This window comes from Apodemus sylvaticus, chromosome 2, assembly GCF_947179515.1.
Source record: "Apodemus sylvaticus chromosome 2, mApoSyl1.1, whole genome shotgun sequence".
NCBI lineage: Eukaryota > Metazoa > Chordata > Mammalia > Rodentia > Muridae > Apodemus > Apodemus sylvaticus.
Genome location: NC_067473.1, coordinates 99,645,382 through 99,661,590, shown reverse-complemented (window position 1 = coordinate 99,661,590; position 16,209 = coordinate 99,645,382). Strand labels below are relative to the sequence as shown.

The window sequence follows — 16,209 nt, the reverse complement described above, 5'->3', positions numbered from 1 at the left end:
CACCAGCAGTGGAGGAGTGTTCCTCTTTCTCCACATCCTCCCCAACACCTGCTGTGTCCTGAGATTTTAACCTTAGCCATTCTGACTGGTGTGAGGTGAAATCTTAGGGTTGTTTTGATTTGCATTTCCCTAATAACTGATGTTGAACATTTCTTAAGGTGCTTCTCAGCCATCTGAAGTTCATCAGGTGAAAAGTTTAAAAGAGCATTCTAAATTCATTTTTTGAGACAGGATTTCTCTATCCTTGGTAGTCTTGAAGCTCATTCTGTAGACCACATCCTTCTGTCTCTACCTCCAGAGTGCTGGGAGTAAAGGTGTGTCCCACTGCCATCCAGGATCTTTCCCACTCTACTCCATTAAATATGTACCCTCTAGCCTTTTTGAGGTGTTAGGTGGAGGCATGAATTTTGGATGCAGTATGTAGAGAATGTAAGTTATTTCTTGAGGAACTTGATCCCTCAAATTTTTACACACCCAATGAAAGTGTTATCTGAGAGTGAATAGAGAAAAATGATGCAACGAAAAAGAGTTAAGTAATTCTTGGTATAGTACCTTATTGTTTTAGATCTGTGGGTAGACTGTGTGTTTCTATTTTTGTATATTTGTTTACGTTCATGTTTGAAGTCAACCTTTTTTGCTATTGTATGTGAATTGAGATCAGAAGACAAGTTTGGATGTAGATATGAGACAAGGTCTGTTGCTCCCCCTTATTCATGAAATGCTTTTTAGCCCAGGTTCTTGTGGGATTCTCTTGTTTCTGTCTCCCCTCCTGCCATAGCATCACTCCAAATAGAGTCCATGCTGCTGCTGCATCTGAAATTTTGTGGGTACCTGGGATGTGAGCCAGGTCCTCACACATTTGTGACAAGCACTTTGCCCACAGTGCCGCCATACTAGCCCATTGTCTTCAGGTAAAACCAGTGAGAAGTTCTTTTTTTTAACATAAATAATACTTCAGGATATTATGTGTGCCAGCCCTGTCGGGGGGATGCTTGCCCTGCAGAGTGATCAGCATTTGGAGGGAGTCTCAGCCATTTTGGCTCCTGGGTGGGCCGGACGAACAGCATTAGGTTAACAGAGATATCCTGAGTCTAACATTTCTTGGGACACAGCCTACCAGGCTTCTGTCTGTGCCCAGAGGCCTTCTGTGTGTCAGCCCTGTCCTGGGGTGTTTGTCCTGCAGAGTGGTCAGCACTTGGAAAAGGTCCCTGCAGTATCTGCCATCTTCGAACCTGGAATGGAGCAGACAGGCAGCACCAGGTTCACAGAGATATTCTGAGTTTGACATAACTCAGAACACAGCCCTCCAGGCTTCTGCCTGTGCCCAGGGCCTGGGCAGTTCTGTGGGCCATCTGTGTGCCAGCCCTCTCTTGGGCAGTTACCCTGCTGTGTTCACTCCTGGGTAGACCAGACAGCAACACCAGGTACACAGAGACAACCCGAGTATAACATTGCTTGCGGCAAGGCACACCAAGGCTCCATTGGCACCCATGAGTAGGGCAGCACATTAGCAATCTGCCAGGGGAAACCCAGTCATCCAGTGGTGCAGAAATAACCTTACAGGCTCACAGGAGGTTCAAGCACCAGCCAGTGACAACAGGACCAATTAATGCCAGAGATATCCAGATGGCAAAAGGCAGATATAGGAACATTACTAACAGAAATCAAGGCAATATGGCAGCATCTGAACCCAATTCTCTAACACAAGGAAGTCCTGGATTCCCCAATGCACCAGAAAAACAAGATCTAGATTTAAAATCACTGGTCACGATGCTGTTAGTGGAACACAAGAAGGACATAAATAAATCTCTTAAATAAATATAGGAAAATATGAATCAAATGGTAGAAGCCCTTACATGGGAAATACAAAAATCATTTAAAGAAATTCAGGAGAATATGCATAAACAGTTAGAATCCAATAAAGAGGAAATGCAAAAATCACACAAAGAAATATAGGAGAACTTGGGTTAACAGGCAGAAGTCATGAAAAAGGAAACACAAAAATCTCTTAAAGAATTACAGGAAAACACAGAAAAGCAAGTGAAGGAACTGAACAAAAACATCCAGGAATCAACTAAGAAATCACAAAGAGAGACAACTTTGGAGATAGAAAACCTTGGGAAGAAATCAGGGTCCATAGATGCAAATATCAACAACAGAAGAGATACAAGAGATACAGAATCTCAGATGCCAAAGATACCATAGAAACCATGGACTCAACAGTCAAAGAAAATGCACAATGCAAAAAGCTTCTAACCCAAAATATCCAGGAAATCTAGGACACAATGAGAAGCCCAAACCTAAGGATTATAGAAATAGATGAGAGTGGAGATTTACAACTTAAAGGGCCAACAAATATCTTCAACAAAATTCTGTACAAAAACTTCCCTTACCTAAAGAGAGGGATGCCCACGAATATACATGAAGCCCATAGAACTCCAAAAAAACTGAACCAGAACAGAAATAGCTCTGTCACATAATAATAAAAACCCCAATACTAAACAAAGAAAGAATATTAAAAGCAGTAAGAGAAAACGTAACTTATAAAGGCAGACTTCTCACCAGAGAACATGAAAACTTGAAGATCCTGGGTAGATCTCGTGCAGACTCTAAGAGAACACAAATGCCAGCCAAGACTACTATACTCAGCAAAACTCTCAATCAGCATAGATGAAGAAACCAAGATGTTCCATGATAATACCAAATTTAAATAATATCTTTCCACAAACCCAGCCCTACAAAGATAATAGGTGCAAAACACCAATACAAGGAGGGAAACTACACCCTGGAAAAAGCAAGATAGTAATTTTTCATCAAACCTAAAAGAAGATAACCACTCAAATATAAAAATAACATAAAAATAAGAGGAATTAATAATCACTATTACTTAATATCTCTTAACATCAATGGACTCAATTCCTGAATAAAAAGACAGACTAACAGACTGGATACGTAAACAAGACCCTGCCTTTTGCTGCATACAGGAAACACACCTCAGGGTCAAAGACAAACACTACCTCAGAGTAAAAGGCTGGAAAAAAATTAACAAGCAAATGGTTTCAGGAAACAAACCGGAATAGCCACATTCAAACATGTTGAAAACCTCAGTTTGTGATATCTACTTACAGCAAACAGAATGGATCATAGCAGAGAAGATGTGAGAGGTATTCATAAGGGAAAATAGGGATGTGAGGACTTTAGGTCCTCACTAAAGCTTTTCTAAACCTAAAAACTAAAGGTTTTCTTAGGAAATGTCCACCTTGATTGTGTGGTTTATTTCCCCTCCATAAAAAATTGATAAGGTGCATCATAGGATACAAGCAGGTCATCAATTTAAGTTTCAGAAGCCTGGTAATTGCTTGTTATCCTCAACTTATATTTGTCTGATGAAAGACTAACATTATCTTTTTGTGGCTTATATCCATTACCAGGTGGAAATTTTGGAAAGCTTCAGTATATTGGTCAGGTTCAAGTGAAAAATCTCTAAAGTCATATTAAATTTGGTTTAAATATTTCAAGGAATGGGGATTTGTACTTTGGAGAGCAAAAGGTTCACTTGACATTTTCCTTAAGAGGAAAGTAAAGGAGTTAGATGCCACTTGACAATTGTTGATTAGAGGAGGTGACCCTCAGCGTGAACCTGGAGATAGTGGGCAGGATGACTTGGAGAGAGAAAACCTAAGATCCCACTTATCCTTCTCTCAGAGAGGCATTGATCAACACAGATACAGTACTGGAGGAAGCTAGAAGGGTAGATTCCATGTAACAGTGTCTGTCTACTGAGATTAAACTCTCCCAGGAAAGCAAAACATATTTACATATACAGGGTCTCAGATCATTTTCCAGCCTTGTAGCTGGATAGTTCTAGATGGATGGTAGTATTATAATTAGTACTTCTCTTAGGAGTCCATTTTCTCTTTTTTTCTGGTTTTAGGTATAGCAAGCCTTAGTACAGGAAAAAAAAACCAAAACAAAACAACAACAACAACAACAACAACAACAAAAACGCACTTCTCCCTTAGGCATACAGATCCAAGGAGTACTAGTGTCTCTGAGCTTTAGAGCAGTCCAAGTTGATGAGGGCTCGCTCATTATCTTTCTGCATAGAGAGCGTATCCATTAAGTCTTCTCTTCCCCTGAATCCCATTCAAGAAAAGTTCCCTGATGATACCCTGTCTCAAAGAAGTGGAATTTGATGACCAAAACCTAGTGTTATCCTGTGTTCTCCATGTGAACTACATGTTACCTTCATTCACATATTTTATACACTGTACACAAAAGATAAAGAAAGAAATAAAGAAAAAAGAAATAAAGAAAGCAAAAAGAAAAAAGGGCAGGTAGACATTGCACACAAATATACAAGCTGTTAAAATAAAAAATATTGCATCAAAACAAATGGAAAATCAATAAATCTGATATTAAAGTTCATTTGAGGATGGGCACAGAGATATAGTCATTGAAACCAAAGTAGGAAAATAACCATAGCACATCCTATTTTCTATGTGACTATATAAGGCTGTCTGTGAGTGCAAGCAAATCAAAGCAATTGGAGAATAAGAACACTGGGGTGGGAATGTAAGCCTGTATCTGAAAGAGTAACTGACAAGCTTAACTACTTAATGCTATTTTTAACTTAAATGTGGACAACTATGCTTCCATCAAGTCTCCCATTGTTTCAGGGGAAAAGGGGGTTACTGAATCTAAAGGAGTACCTTAATAAATGGTAGATCAGAGGTAAATAAATGACTAGCAGTTCAGAGTACTTCTTGTTCTTGCAGAGAGCCCCAGTTTGGTTTTCAGCACCCACACCAACTAGCTCATAACTTCCTGTATCTTCTGCTCCCTGGGATCTGATGCCCTCTTCTAATTGCTATGAGCACTCACACTTGTACCCCTTCCCCCATGTACACAATTAAATTGAAAATAAATGATTAAAGGGAAAGAAATAGTACCCCAGGCTGGCACTCTTGCTAACTCCTTACCAGGAAGCATGCTCACAGGAGACTGAGGACCTGAGTTTGATTCCCAGACTGGACCAGGAAGAATGAAAGAACTAATTTCTCCAGGTTGTCATTTTATTCTCTCTCTCTCTCTCTCTCTCTCTCTCTCTCTTTCTCTCTCTCTCTCACACACACACACACACACACACACACACATACACACACACACAGACACACACAAACACTACAGTAAATGTCTTTAGTTAACACTGTTTTTAGTGACATAACTTGTATTTATTATCTTTTTCTATTTCTGGAATTATAAATCAGACACAGTAAATCCTCAATGACTTGAAAGTCAAAGGAGAATTCTGAGGGTGGAGGGAGTAGGCAGAGATGTGGTAAGGGAGTGAGGGAAGAAGGGAAAATTATCCAAAGATAAATATATCTTAATATAAATTTATTTGATAAATGATAATTAAAACAACCATATATTTTGTTGGGAAATAATTAAATTACAAAGCATGAAGGATGGAATACACACAATATCTGTTTATAAAGTTTGTTTCATTATTTCATATATTTTTTCACATAAGCCTAGAGCTGTGTGCTGAGATGTCAGAGAGTGAGAGAAAACTGATAGACTGAGCCTCAGTGAGCTGCAACCCCAGGAGGTTTTTGTTCAGCCCTGGAGCACCGTGGGAGGATCCTCCATACCTTGCTGACAGTAATAGGTTGCAGTATCATCAGCCTCCACAGGATTGATGGTGAGGGTGAAGTCTGCTCCAGACCCACTGCCACTGACCCTGGCAGGGACTCCATATGCTAGGTTGGATGCACCATAGATGAGGAGTGTTGGAGGCTGTCCTGGTTTCTGTTGATGCCAGTTCATCTTATGTACAATGTTATATGAATTGACACTTTCACTGGCCCTGTAGGTGATGGTGGCCCTCTGCCCTAGAGACACTGACAAAGAAGCTGGAGATTGGGTCAGTACAATGTCACCATTGGAGCCTGGAATGATAAACACACAGACATTACAAATGCAGTAATTACAATGACCAAGAACCCTCAGGCATGGAAAGTCATCATGGCCACAGAGGCTGCTCCCAACACTCCTCTGCATCCTCACCTGGAACCCAGAGCAGCAGCCCCCATAGCAGGAGTGTGTCTGTCTCCATCTCTGAGAGCTGGAAGAGAGGATGCTTCTTAGGCTCCTGGCAGCTGCCCTTAAAGGATCCTGGGCTGTTGGATAATGACTCCATATGCAAATCAGCTCAGCAGAGTGTGTACTGCTGCTCACAGGGCACCTGCTCCTGTTTCACCCACAGGGAGTTGGTGTCAGCAGGAAATTTACAAGAGTATCATGTGTATCTGAAAGGAGACTTCTAAATACATTTTTGAGACTGGATTTCTCTTATCTATTCTTGGTTGTCCTGAAGCTTACTCTGTAGACTATATCCTTCTGTCCCTGCCTACAGAATGCTGGGAGTAAAGCTGTGTACCACTATGACCCAGGTTTTCTTTTTGCACTCTACTCTATTAAATACATACCCTCTAGCTTTTTTTTTTGAGATGTTAGCTGGGGGAGTGAATTTTGGATGCAGTATTTAGAGAATGTAATTTATTTCAAGAACAACTTGCTCCCTTAAAATTTTATACACCCAATGAAATTATTATCTGAGAATGACTAGAGAAAAATGATTCCATTAAAAAGAGCTACACAATTCTTATCATAGAATCAACAGTCAAAGAAAATACAAAATGCAAAAAGCTTGAACCCAAAACATCCAGGAAATCCAGGACACAACGAGAAGACTAAACCTGTGGATTATATGTATAGAAGAGTGAAGATTTACAACTTAAAGGGCCAGCAAATATCTTCAACAAAATTATGGAAGAAAACTTCCCTAACCTAAAGAAAGTGATTCCCAAGAATATACAAGAAGCCTACAGAACTCTACAGAGACTGTGCCAGAACAGAAATAACTCCCGTCACATAATATTCAAAACCCCAAATGTACTAAACAAAGAAAGAATATTAAAAGAAGGATGAGAAAAAGGTGAAGTAACAAATAAAGCAAGACCTATCAGAATTACACCAGACTTCTTACCAGAGACCATGAATGCTAGAAGATCTTGGGCGATCTAAGAGAACACTATGAGAACACAAATGCTAGCCAAGACCCATCAAAACTCTCAATCACCATAGATGGAGAAACCAAGATATTCCATGTTAAAACAAAATTTACACAATATCTTTCCACAAACCCAGCCCTACAAAGGAAAATAAGTGGAAAACACCAATGCAAGGAGGGAAACTACACCCTGATGTCATCTTTGCTGCCTGCCGGGGCAGAAAAGCAGTACCAGGTACTGAGATATCCCGAGTTTAAATCTCTGGTGGTGCAAACTGTCAGAGGTCTGCCTGCACCCAGGACCTGAGCACATAGGCTGTTCCTCTGCCAGCCAGCCTGACATGGGGGCCTCTGTCCTACTTAGGGAGTGACTCCCTGCTGCCATCTTCACTGCCTGCCTGGGCAGAAAAGCAGCACCAGGTACTAAGATATCCTGAGCTTAAGATCTCTGGGGGCACAAACCCCAGGGGTCTGCCTGCGCCCAGGACCTGAACATATAGGTGGTTTATCTGCCAGCCAACCTGTCGTGGGGCCTGTGTCATAGGGGCAGCAGAGGTAGTGACTCTTTACCACATCTTCGCTCCATGACAGAGCAGTTGGGGAGCACCTGGTTCACTGACACAACCCAAGTAAAACATTGCATGGGGCAAGACTCAGTAGGGTTCCAAAGGCACAAAAGAGGAAGGCAGGACATCAGCAATCTGGGCCAGAGGAAACCCAGTCATCCAGTGTTGTGGAAATAGCCTTAAAAGTCCACAGGATGTTGAAGCACCAGTCACTGACAACAAGACCAACTAATGCCAGAGATAACAAGATGATAAAGGAAAAGTAGGAACACTACTAACAGACATCTAGGAAATATGGTAGCATCTGAACCCAACTCTCCAAACAGACTGGACAAGAACAGAAATGGCTCCTGTCACATAATAATCAAAACCCAAATTGTATTAAACAAAAAATACTAAAGGCACTAAGAGACAAAGGGCAAGTAACATATAAAGGACAACCTATCAGAATCACACCAAATTTCTCACCAGAGAAGACGAAAGCTAGAAAATCCTAGGCGGAGCTCATGCAGACTCTAAGAGAACACAAATGCCAGCCAAGACTACTATACTCAGTGAAACTCTCAATCACTATAGATGGAGAAACCAAGATGTTCCATGACAAAACCAAATTTACACAATATCTTTCCACAAACCCAGCCCCCTACAAAGGATAATAGGTGAAAAACACCAATATAAGGAGGGAAACTATATCTTGGAAAAAGCAGGATAATAACCTTCTTTCATCAAATCCAAAAGAAGATAACCACATAAGTATAAAATTAACGTAAAAATGATAGGAAGCAATAATCACTACTCCTTAATATTTCTTAACATCAATGGACTCAATTCCCCAATAAAAAAGACATAGACTAACAGACTGGATAAGTAAACAGGACCCTACATTTTGCAGCATACAGGAAACACACTTCAGTGTCAAAGACAAAAACTACCTTAGAGTAAAAGGCTGGAAGACAATTCTACAAGCAAATGGTCTCAGGAAACAAGCTGAGGTTGCCATTCTAATATCACATAAAATTGACATTCAACCTAATGACATCAAAAGAAGCATGGAAGGACACTTCTTTCTGGTCAAAGGAAAAATCCACCAAGAAGAACTCTCAATCCTGAATATCTATGCTCCAAATGCAAGGGCACCCTCATTCATAGAATAAACTTTACTAAAGCTCAAAGCACACATTGCACCTAACACATTAATTGTGGGTGACTTCAACACACCACTCTCCTCAAAGGACCGATCAGGAAAACAGAAACTAAACAGGGAGACAGTGAAACTAATTGAAGCTTCGGACCAATTGGATTTGACATATATATATGTATAACTTTTCATCCCAAAGCAAAAGAATATACCTTTTTCTCAGCACCTCATGATACCTGCTCCAAAATCTATCATATAATTGGTCACAAGACAGACCTCAATAAATATAAGAATATTGAAATAATCCCATGCCTCCTATCAAATCACTATGGAGTAAAAAGTGGTCTTTAATAACAACAAAAACAACAGAAAGCCCACATACACATGGAAACTGAACAATATTCTACTCAATGATACCTTGGTCAAGGAATAAAGAAAGAAAGAAATCAAAGACTTTTTAGAATTTAATGAAAATGAAGGCACAACATATCCAATTTTATGGGACACCATGAAAGCAGTGCTAAGAGAAAAACTCATAGCTTTGAGTGCCTCCAAAGAGAAATTGGAGAGAGTGTACATTAGAAATGTAACGGCACAACTAAGAGCCCTGGAGCAAAAAGAAGCTAATTCACCCAGGAGGAGAAGAAGACAGGAAATCATCAATCTCAGGACTGAAATCAATCAAATAGAAACTAAGAGAACCATACAAAGAATCAACAAAACCATGAGCTGGCTCTTTGAAAAAAAATCAACAAGATAGATAAACCCTTAGCCAGACTAACCAAAGGGCACAGAGACAGTATCCAAATTAACAAAATTAGAACTGAAAAGTGAGATAAAACAAGAGAAAGTGAGGAAATTCAAAAATTATCAGATCCTACTACAAAAGCCTATACTCAACACAACCGGAGAATATGGAGGAAATGGACAATTTCTTAGAGAGATACCAAATACCAAAATTAAAGCAGGATCAAATAGATCATCTAAACTGACCCATAAACCCTAAAGAAATAGAAGGGGTCATAGAAAGCCTTCTAACCAAAAAAAGCATAGGACCAGATGGTTTCAGTGCATAATTCTCTCAAACCTTCAAAGAAGACTTAACACCAATACTCTTCAAACTATTCCACAAAATAGAATCAGAAGGAATACTACCCAACTCGTTCTATGAAGCCACAATTATGCTAATACCAAAACAACACAAAGATCCACAAAGGAAGTGCATATCAGGCCAATATCCCTTAGGAATATCGATGCAAAAATAATCAATAAAATTCTTGCCCACAGAATCCAAGAACACATCAAAATGATCATCCACCATGATCAAGTAGGCTTCATCCCAGGGATGCAGGGATGGTTCAATATACGGAAATCCATCAATGCTATACACTACATAAACAAACTCAAAGAAAAAAACCACATGATCATTTCATTAGATGCTGAAAAAGCATTTGACAAAATTCAGTGTCCTTTCATGCTAAAAGTCTTGGAAATATCAGGAATTCAAGGCCTATATCTAAACACAGTAAAAGCAATATACAGCAAACTGTTAGCCAACATCAAACTAAATGGAGAGAAACTGGAAGCAATCCCACTAAAATCAGGGTCTAGACAAGGCTGACCCCTCTCTCCATATCTTTTTAATATAGTTCTCCAAGTTCTAGCTAGAGCAATTAGACAACATAAGGAGGTCAAAGGGATGTAAATTGGAAAGGAAATAGTCAAACTATCACTATTTGCAGATGATATGATAGAATACTTAAGTGACCCAAAAAACTCTACCAGGGAACTCCTACAGCTGATAAACAACTCCAGGAAAGTGGCTGGTTACAAAACCAACTCAAGCAAATCAGTAGCCTTTCTATACTCAAAGGATAAGCAGACTGAGAAAGAAATTAGGGAAATGACACCCTTCACAATAGTCACAAACAGCATAAAGTATCTTGGGGTGACTCTAACCAAACAAGTGAAAGACCTATATGACAAGAACTTCAGATCTCTGAAGAAGGAAATCGAAGAAGACCTCAGAAAATGGAAAAGTCTTCCATTCTTTTGCATGGACAGGACTAATATAGTTAAAATGGCCATCTTGCCAAAAGCAATATACAGATTCAATGCAATCCCCATCAAAAACCCAACTCAGTTCTTCACAGTGTTAGAAAAAGCAATTCTCAAATTCATCTGCAATAACAAAAAACCCAGGATAGCTAAAACTGTTCTCAGCAGTAAAAGAACTTCTAGGGTAATCAGTATCTCAGACTTCAAGCAATTCTACAGAGCAATAGCATTAAAAACTGGATGGTATTGGCACAGTGACAGGCAAGTGGACCAATGCAATAGAATTGAAGATCCAGAAATGATTCCACACACCTATGGTCACTTGATCTTCGAAAAAGAGCAGAAAACATCCCGTGGAAAATAGATAGCCTTTTCCACAAATGGTTCTGGTACAACTGGAGGTCAGCATGCAGAAGAATGCAAATTGATACATTCTTATCTCCTTGTGCTAAGTTCAACTCCGAGTGGATCAAGGACCTCCACAAAAAACCAGACACACTGAAACTAATAGAAAAGAAACTGGAGAAAACCCTTGAGGACATGGGCACAGGGGAAAAGTTCTGAACAGAACACCAATACATTATGCTCTAAGATAAAGAACTGACAAATGGGACCTCATAAAATTACAGTTTCTGTAAGACAAAGGACACTGTCAGAAGGACAAAATGGCAACCAACAAATAGGGAAATGATCTTCACTAACCCTCCATCCAATAGAAGGATAATATCCACTATATACAAAGAACTCAAGAAGTTAGACCCCAGATTACCAAATAACCCTATTAAAAATGGGGTACAGATCTAAACAAAGAATTTTCACCTGAAGAAATTTGGATGACCTTAAGAAATGCTTAACATCATTAGTCATTAGGGAAATGGAAATCAAAACAACCCTGAGATTTCACCTCACACCAGTCAGAATGGCTAAGGTTAAAAACTCAGGAGACAGCAGGTGTTGGAGAGGATGTGGAGAAAGAGGAACACTCCTCCACTGCTGTTGGGATTGTAAGATGGTACAACCATTATGGAAATCAGTCTGGCAGTTCCTCAGAAAACTGGACATGACACTTCAGGAGGACCCTGCTATACTTCTCTGGGGCATATAACCAAAAAGTTCCCTGGCATGCAATAAGTACACATGCTCCAATTAGGTTCATAGCAGCCTTATTTATAATAGCCAGAAGCTGGAAAGAGGCCAGATGTCCCTTAATGGAGGGATGGATACAGAAAATGTGGCATATTTAAACAATGGAATACTACTCAGCAATTAAAAGCAATGAATTCATGAAATTCTTAGGCAAATGGTTGGAAAATATCATCCTAAGTGAGGTAACCCAATCACAAAATTATACACATGGAATGTAATCTTTAATAAGTGGATATTAATTAGCCCAGCAGCTCTGAATACCCAAGGCACAATTAGCATAACAAATGAATCTCATGAAAAAGTAAGGAGAGGGTCCTGATCCTGGAAAGGCTTGATCTAGCATTGTCGGGGAGTACCAGAGCATAGAACAAGGAGGGAGGTGATTGGAGAATGGGTGGAGAGAAGAAGGCTTACAGGACATATGGGGAGGGGGGAACTGGGAAAGGGAAAATCATTTGGAATAAAACAAAGAATATAGAAAATTATATCTCTATCTCTATCTCTATCTCTATCTCTATCTCTATCTCTATCTCTATAGCTATAGCTATAGCTACATCTACATCATCTATATCTACATCATCTATACCTATATCTATATCTACATCTACTTCTATCTATCTATCTATCTATCTATCTATCTATCTATCTATCTATCTATCTATCTAAATGGATGGAACTGGAAAATATCATCCTGGGTGAGGAAACCCAATCACCAAAGAACACTCATGGTATGCACTCACTGATAAGTGGATATTAACCCAGAAGCTTGGAATACCCAAGACACATTTCACATATCAAATGATGCCCAAGGAGGAGGAAGAACAAAGTATGGATTCTTGTGTCCTTTGTAGAAAGGGGGAAAATACCAACAGAAGGAGAGACAGAGACAAAAGGGGGAGCCAAGTCTGAGGGAAAGACCATCCAGTGACTTGCCTACCCAGGGATCCATCCTAAATGCAGTTACAAAACCCAGACACTATTGTGAATGCCCACAAGTGCTGTCATACCGGGGCTGGATATAGATTTCAACTGGGAGGCTCTCCTAGTGCATGACAAATACAGAGGGGGATACTCTCAATCAACCACTGAACTGAGCCCAATGTCCCCAGTGGGGACCTAGAGAAAGGACACAAAGAGCTGAAGGGGTTTGCAGCACCACAGGAGGAACAACAATATGAGTTAACTAGTATTGCCAGAGCTCCCAGGGACAAGACTATCAACCAAAGAGTACACATGGAGTTACCCATGGCTCCAGACACATAGGCAGCAGAGGATGGTCTTGCTAAGATACCAAAGGAGAGGCCCTTGGTCCTGGAAAGACTTGATGCTGTAGTCTAGAGGAATACCAGGACAGGGAAGTTGGTGAGGGTTGATTGGGGAAGGTGAGATGGCTTATGGGATTTTTAGGGGAGGGGGGAACCAGGAAAGGGGACAACATTTTAGATGTAAATAAATAATATATCTAATTAAAAATAAAGAAAACAGAAAAGCATTCTATGAAGCCACAATTATACCTAAAACTAAGACCCAACAATGAGAACTTCAGACTAATTTCCCTTAGGAACATTGATGCAAAAATACTCAATAAAATTCTTGCCAACTGAATCCAAGAACACATCAAAATGCAGAGATGCAGAGATGGTTCAACATATGGAAATCCTTCAACACAATCCACTACATAAACAAACTCGAAGAAAAAAACCCATAGTCATCTCATTGGATGCTGAAAAAGCATTTGACAATATTCATCAGCCCTTCATGTTAAAAGGCTTGGAAAGATCAGGAATTCAAGGCCCATACCCATAATAAAAGTAATGTACAGCAAACCAGTAGCCAACATTGAACTAAATGGAGAGAAACTTGAAGTGATCCCAGTAAAATCAGGGACTAGACAAGGCTGATCACTCTCTCCCTATCTATTCAATATAGTACTTGAAATTCTAGCTGGAGCAATTATAAAACAAATGAATGTCAAAGGGATTCAAATTGGAAAGAAATAAATAAAAATAACACTATTTTTAGATGATATGATAGTATTCATAAGTTACCCCCAAAATTCCATCAGAGAACTCCTAAACCTGATAAACAACTTCAGCAAAGTGGCTGGATATAAAATTAACTCAAACAAATCAGTAGCCTTCCTCTATTCAAAGGATAAACAGGCTGATAAAGAAATTAGGGAAATGACACCCTTCACAATAGTCACAAATAATATTACATACCTTGGTGTGATTCTAACCAAGCAAGTGAAAGATCTGTATGACAAGAATTTCAGGCCTCTAAAGAAAGAAATTAAAGAAGATCTCAGAAGATGCTCATGGATATAGTAAAAAATGGCCATCTTGCCTAAAGCAATATACAGATTCAATGCAATCCCTATCAAAATTCCAACTCAATTCTTCCTAGAGTTAGAAAGAGCAATTTGAGAACAGCCAGTGGAGCAGCGGGTGGAACACTAACCAGGTGAGTGTGTAGAAAGTACTAACCAGGAAAATTGCAGACAGCATTTGGCTTAATCATGCCTTGGCAGGCTCTGGAAAACCAAACCCTCAAAGATGTGCCCAAGTTATGTTCTGTGCCCTTGGAAATGAATCACAATAGAAGTCAGTAGAACTGCTTTCTGTGGCTACTTACAATAAGCTTGGATCTGACCCAACCACCCAACAGCACTTCCTGAACCTGTGCATAAGGTTTTATCGTATTTGCCCTTTTTATTGGAAAGAAATTAAAGAATTTCTTTCAAATGTTATCAAATGTTATCTCCTTTTTCCAGTTTCTCCCTGACCCCCACTCCCAGATAGCACCTATCCATTCCTCTTCCCTCTTACTTTGATAAGGTAAGGATGGTCACTGATCTCTTCATGGTACTAAAGAAAGAGAGAACATTAAAGTTGGTACCTCCATGCTTGGGGGTCACTCTCCTTTAAAGCACATTGCATACTCAGTTGAATTTGTGAACAGTTCAGATATACTCAGCCCACCAAGGCCAGGACAGTTGGTTTTCTTATGGTCATTCTTAATATTCTTTATAGAGGAGATCCTGAATGTATTGTAACAGTCAGGTATTGACAGAACTTTTCAAAATTGAGCACTTATTCCTAGCTACTGTTAAAGAAATTGTCCCTTCCCCCATAGCATTGAGCTGGACTTCTCAGCCTATTCCATTCAAGCTGCGACATTCCTGGCTGGCAGCCCCCACCCTTCCGCTCGTGTTATCTCTGGCCTTTGTTCTGCTGAGAACAATACAGCTGTTTTCACCTTGGCAGCCAAGGCTGCCTCAGGGCAGTCTCACCTGGAGACCAGCAGAGACCTGCTAGACTTGAAGCAGGCGACCCACTGAGAAGAGGAGTCAAGGAGTTCGTGGCCTTCTCCTTGAAGAGGGGGGTGGGGGGGTGGGGGGGGTGGGGGGGGGTGGGGGGTGGGGGATGGGGAGGTGGGAGTGGGGGTGGGGGTGGGGAGGTGGGGGGAAGGTTGTTTTCTAAAGACTATATATATTGGCTAAATAATAGTAAAAATCAGTCTCAATCAGAAAAATGTCGTCCTGACTCATTTCTCTTTCGTCGCCTTCCCGTTTATCCCCAGAATTCTCTTCCAGGTCTCCAGTTCACCTGTGGCCTCGGGTGGCTACATAATGGTGCCTTGAACACGGACTGACCTGGTACAGGAGAATTTCCTGAGGTGATACTATCTGGCGAAGCTTCGCAGAAAAAATGGAAAGAAGATGGTATCCAGCACGGTAAACAACTATAGGAGTTAAATGCTAGCGCTAGTGTAAAATTTTATCCTTTGAAACTATTGTTGTGGGTGCAGAAGGATATGGCTAGGCAAGCAGAATTGTGTTGACCCAGCATAGTAGCTGCTTGGGATAGATACATAGGGAAAAATGGGACAGGAAAGCTCACGCGAAACTTGCGCCCGCAGCATCCAAGGGTTGCTTCAGGTGAAAGGGATAGGGTTTGAGGAAGGAAGATTAGAGGATTTTTTGGATCAAATATATTCTTGCTGTCCTTGGTTCCAAGAAAAATGAACGTTAAATGGGAGAACCTTGGAAAGAATTGGTAATTCGCTAAAAGCAGCCAAGGCAGATAATATTACCCTCTGCCTCTGGACACTTATAAAGGATATTATAGATGAAGGAGCCCTGGAGGAATTAGATATTATTCAAGAACTTGAGGAATCTCAAGAAGAAAGCCTGCAGAGAGGACCTCCGCAAAGAAGGACCC

The 16,209-nt window shown here is 40.3% G+C and overlaps 1 gene segment (V, D, J or C); it reads right to left on the bottom strand.

Moving 5' to 3' along the window:
* Window positions 1–5,622: 5,622 nt before the first annotated feature.
* On the bottom strand, window positions 5,623–6,205 carry LOC127678021 (Ig kappa chain V-III region MOPC 321-like). The segment is given in 2 exon segments: window positions 5,623–5,954; window positions 6,073–6,205. Coding segments are annotated over 2 exon segments (465 nt in total).
* Between the last annotated feature and the right edge of the window lie 10,004 nt (window positions 6,206–16,209).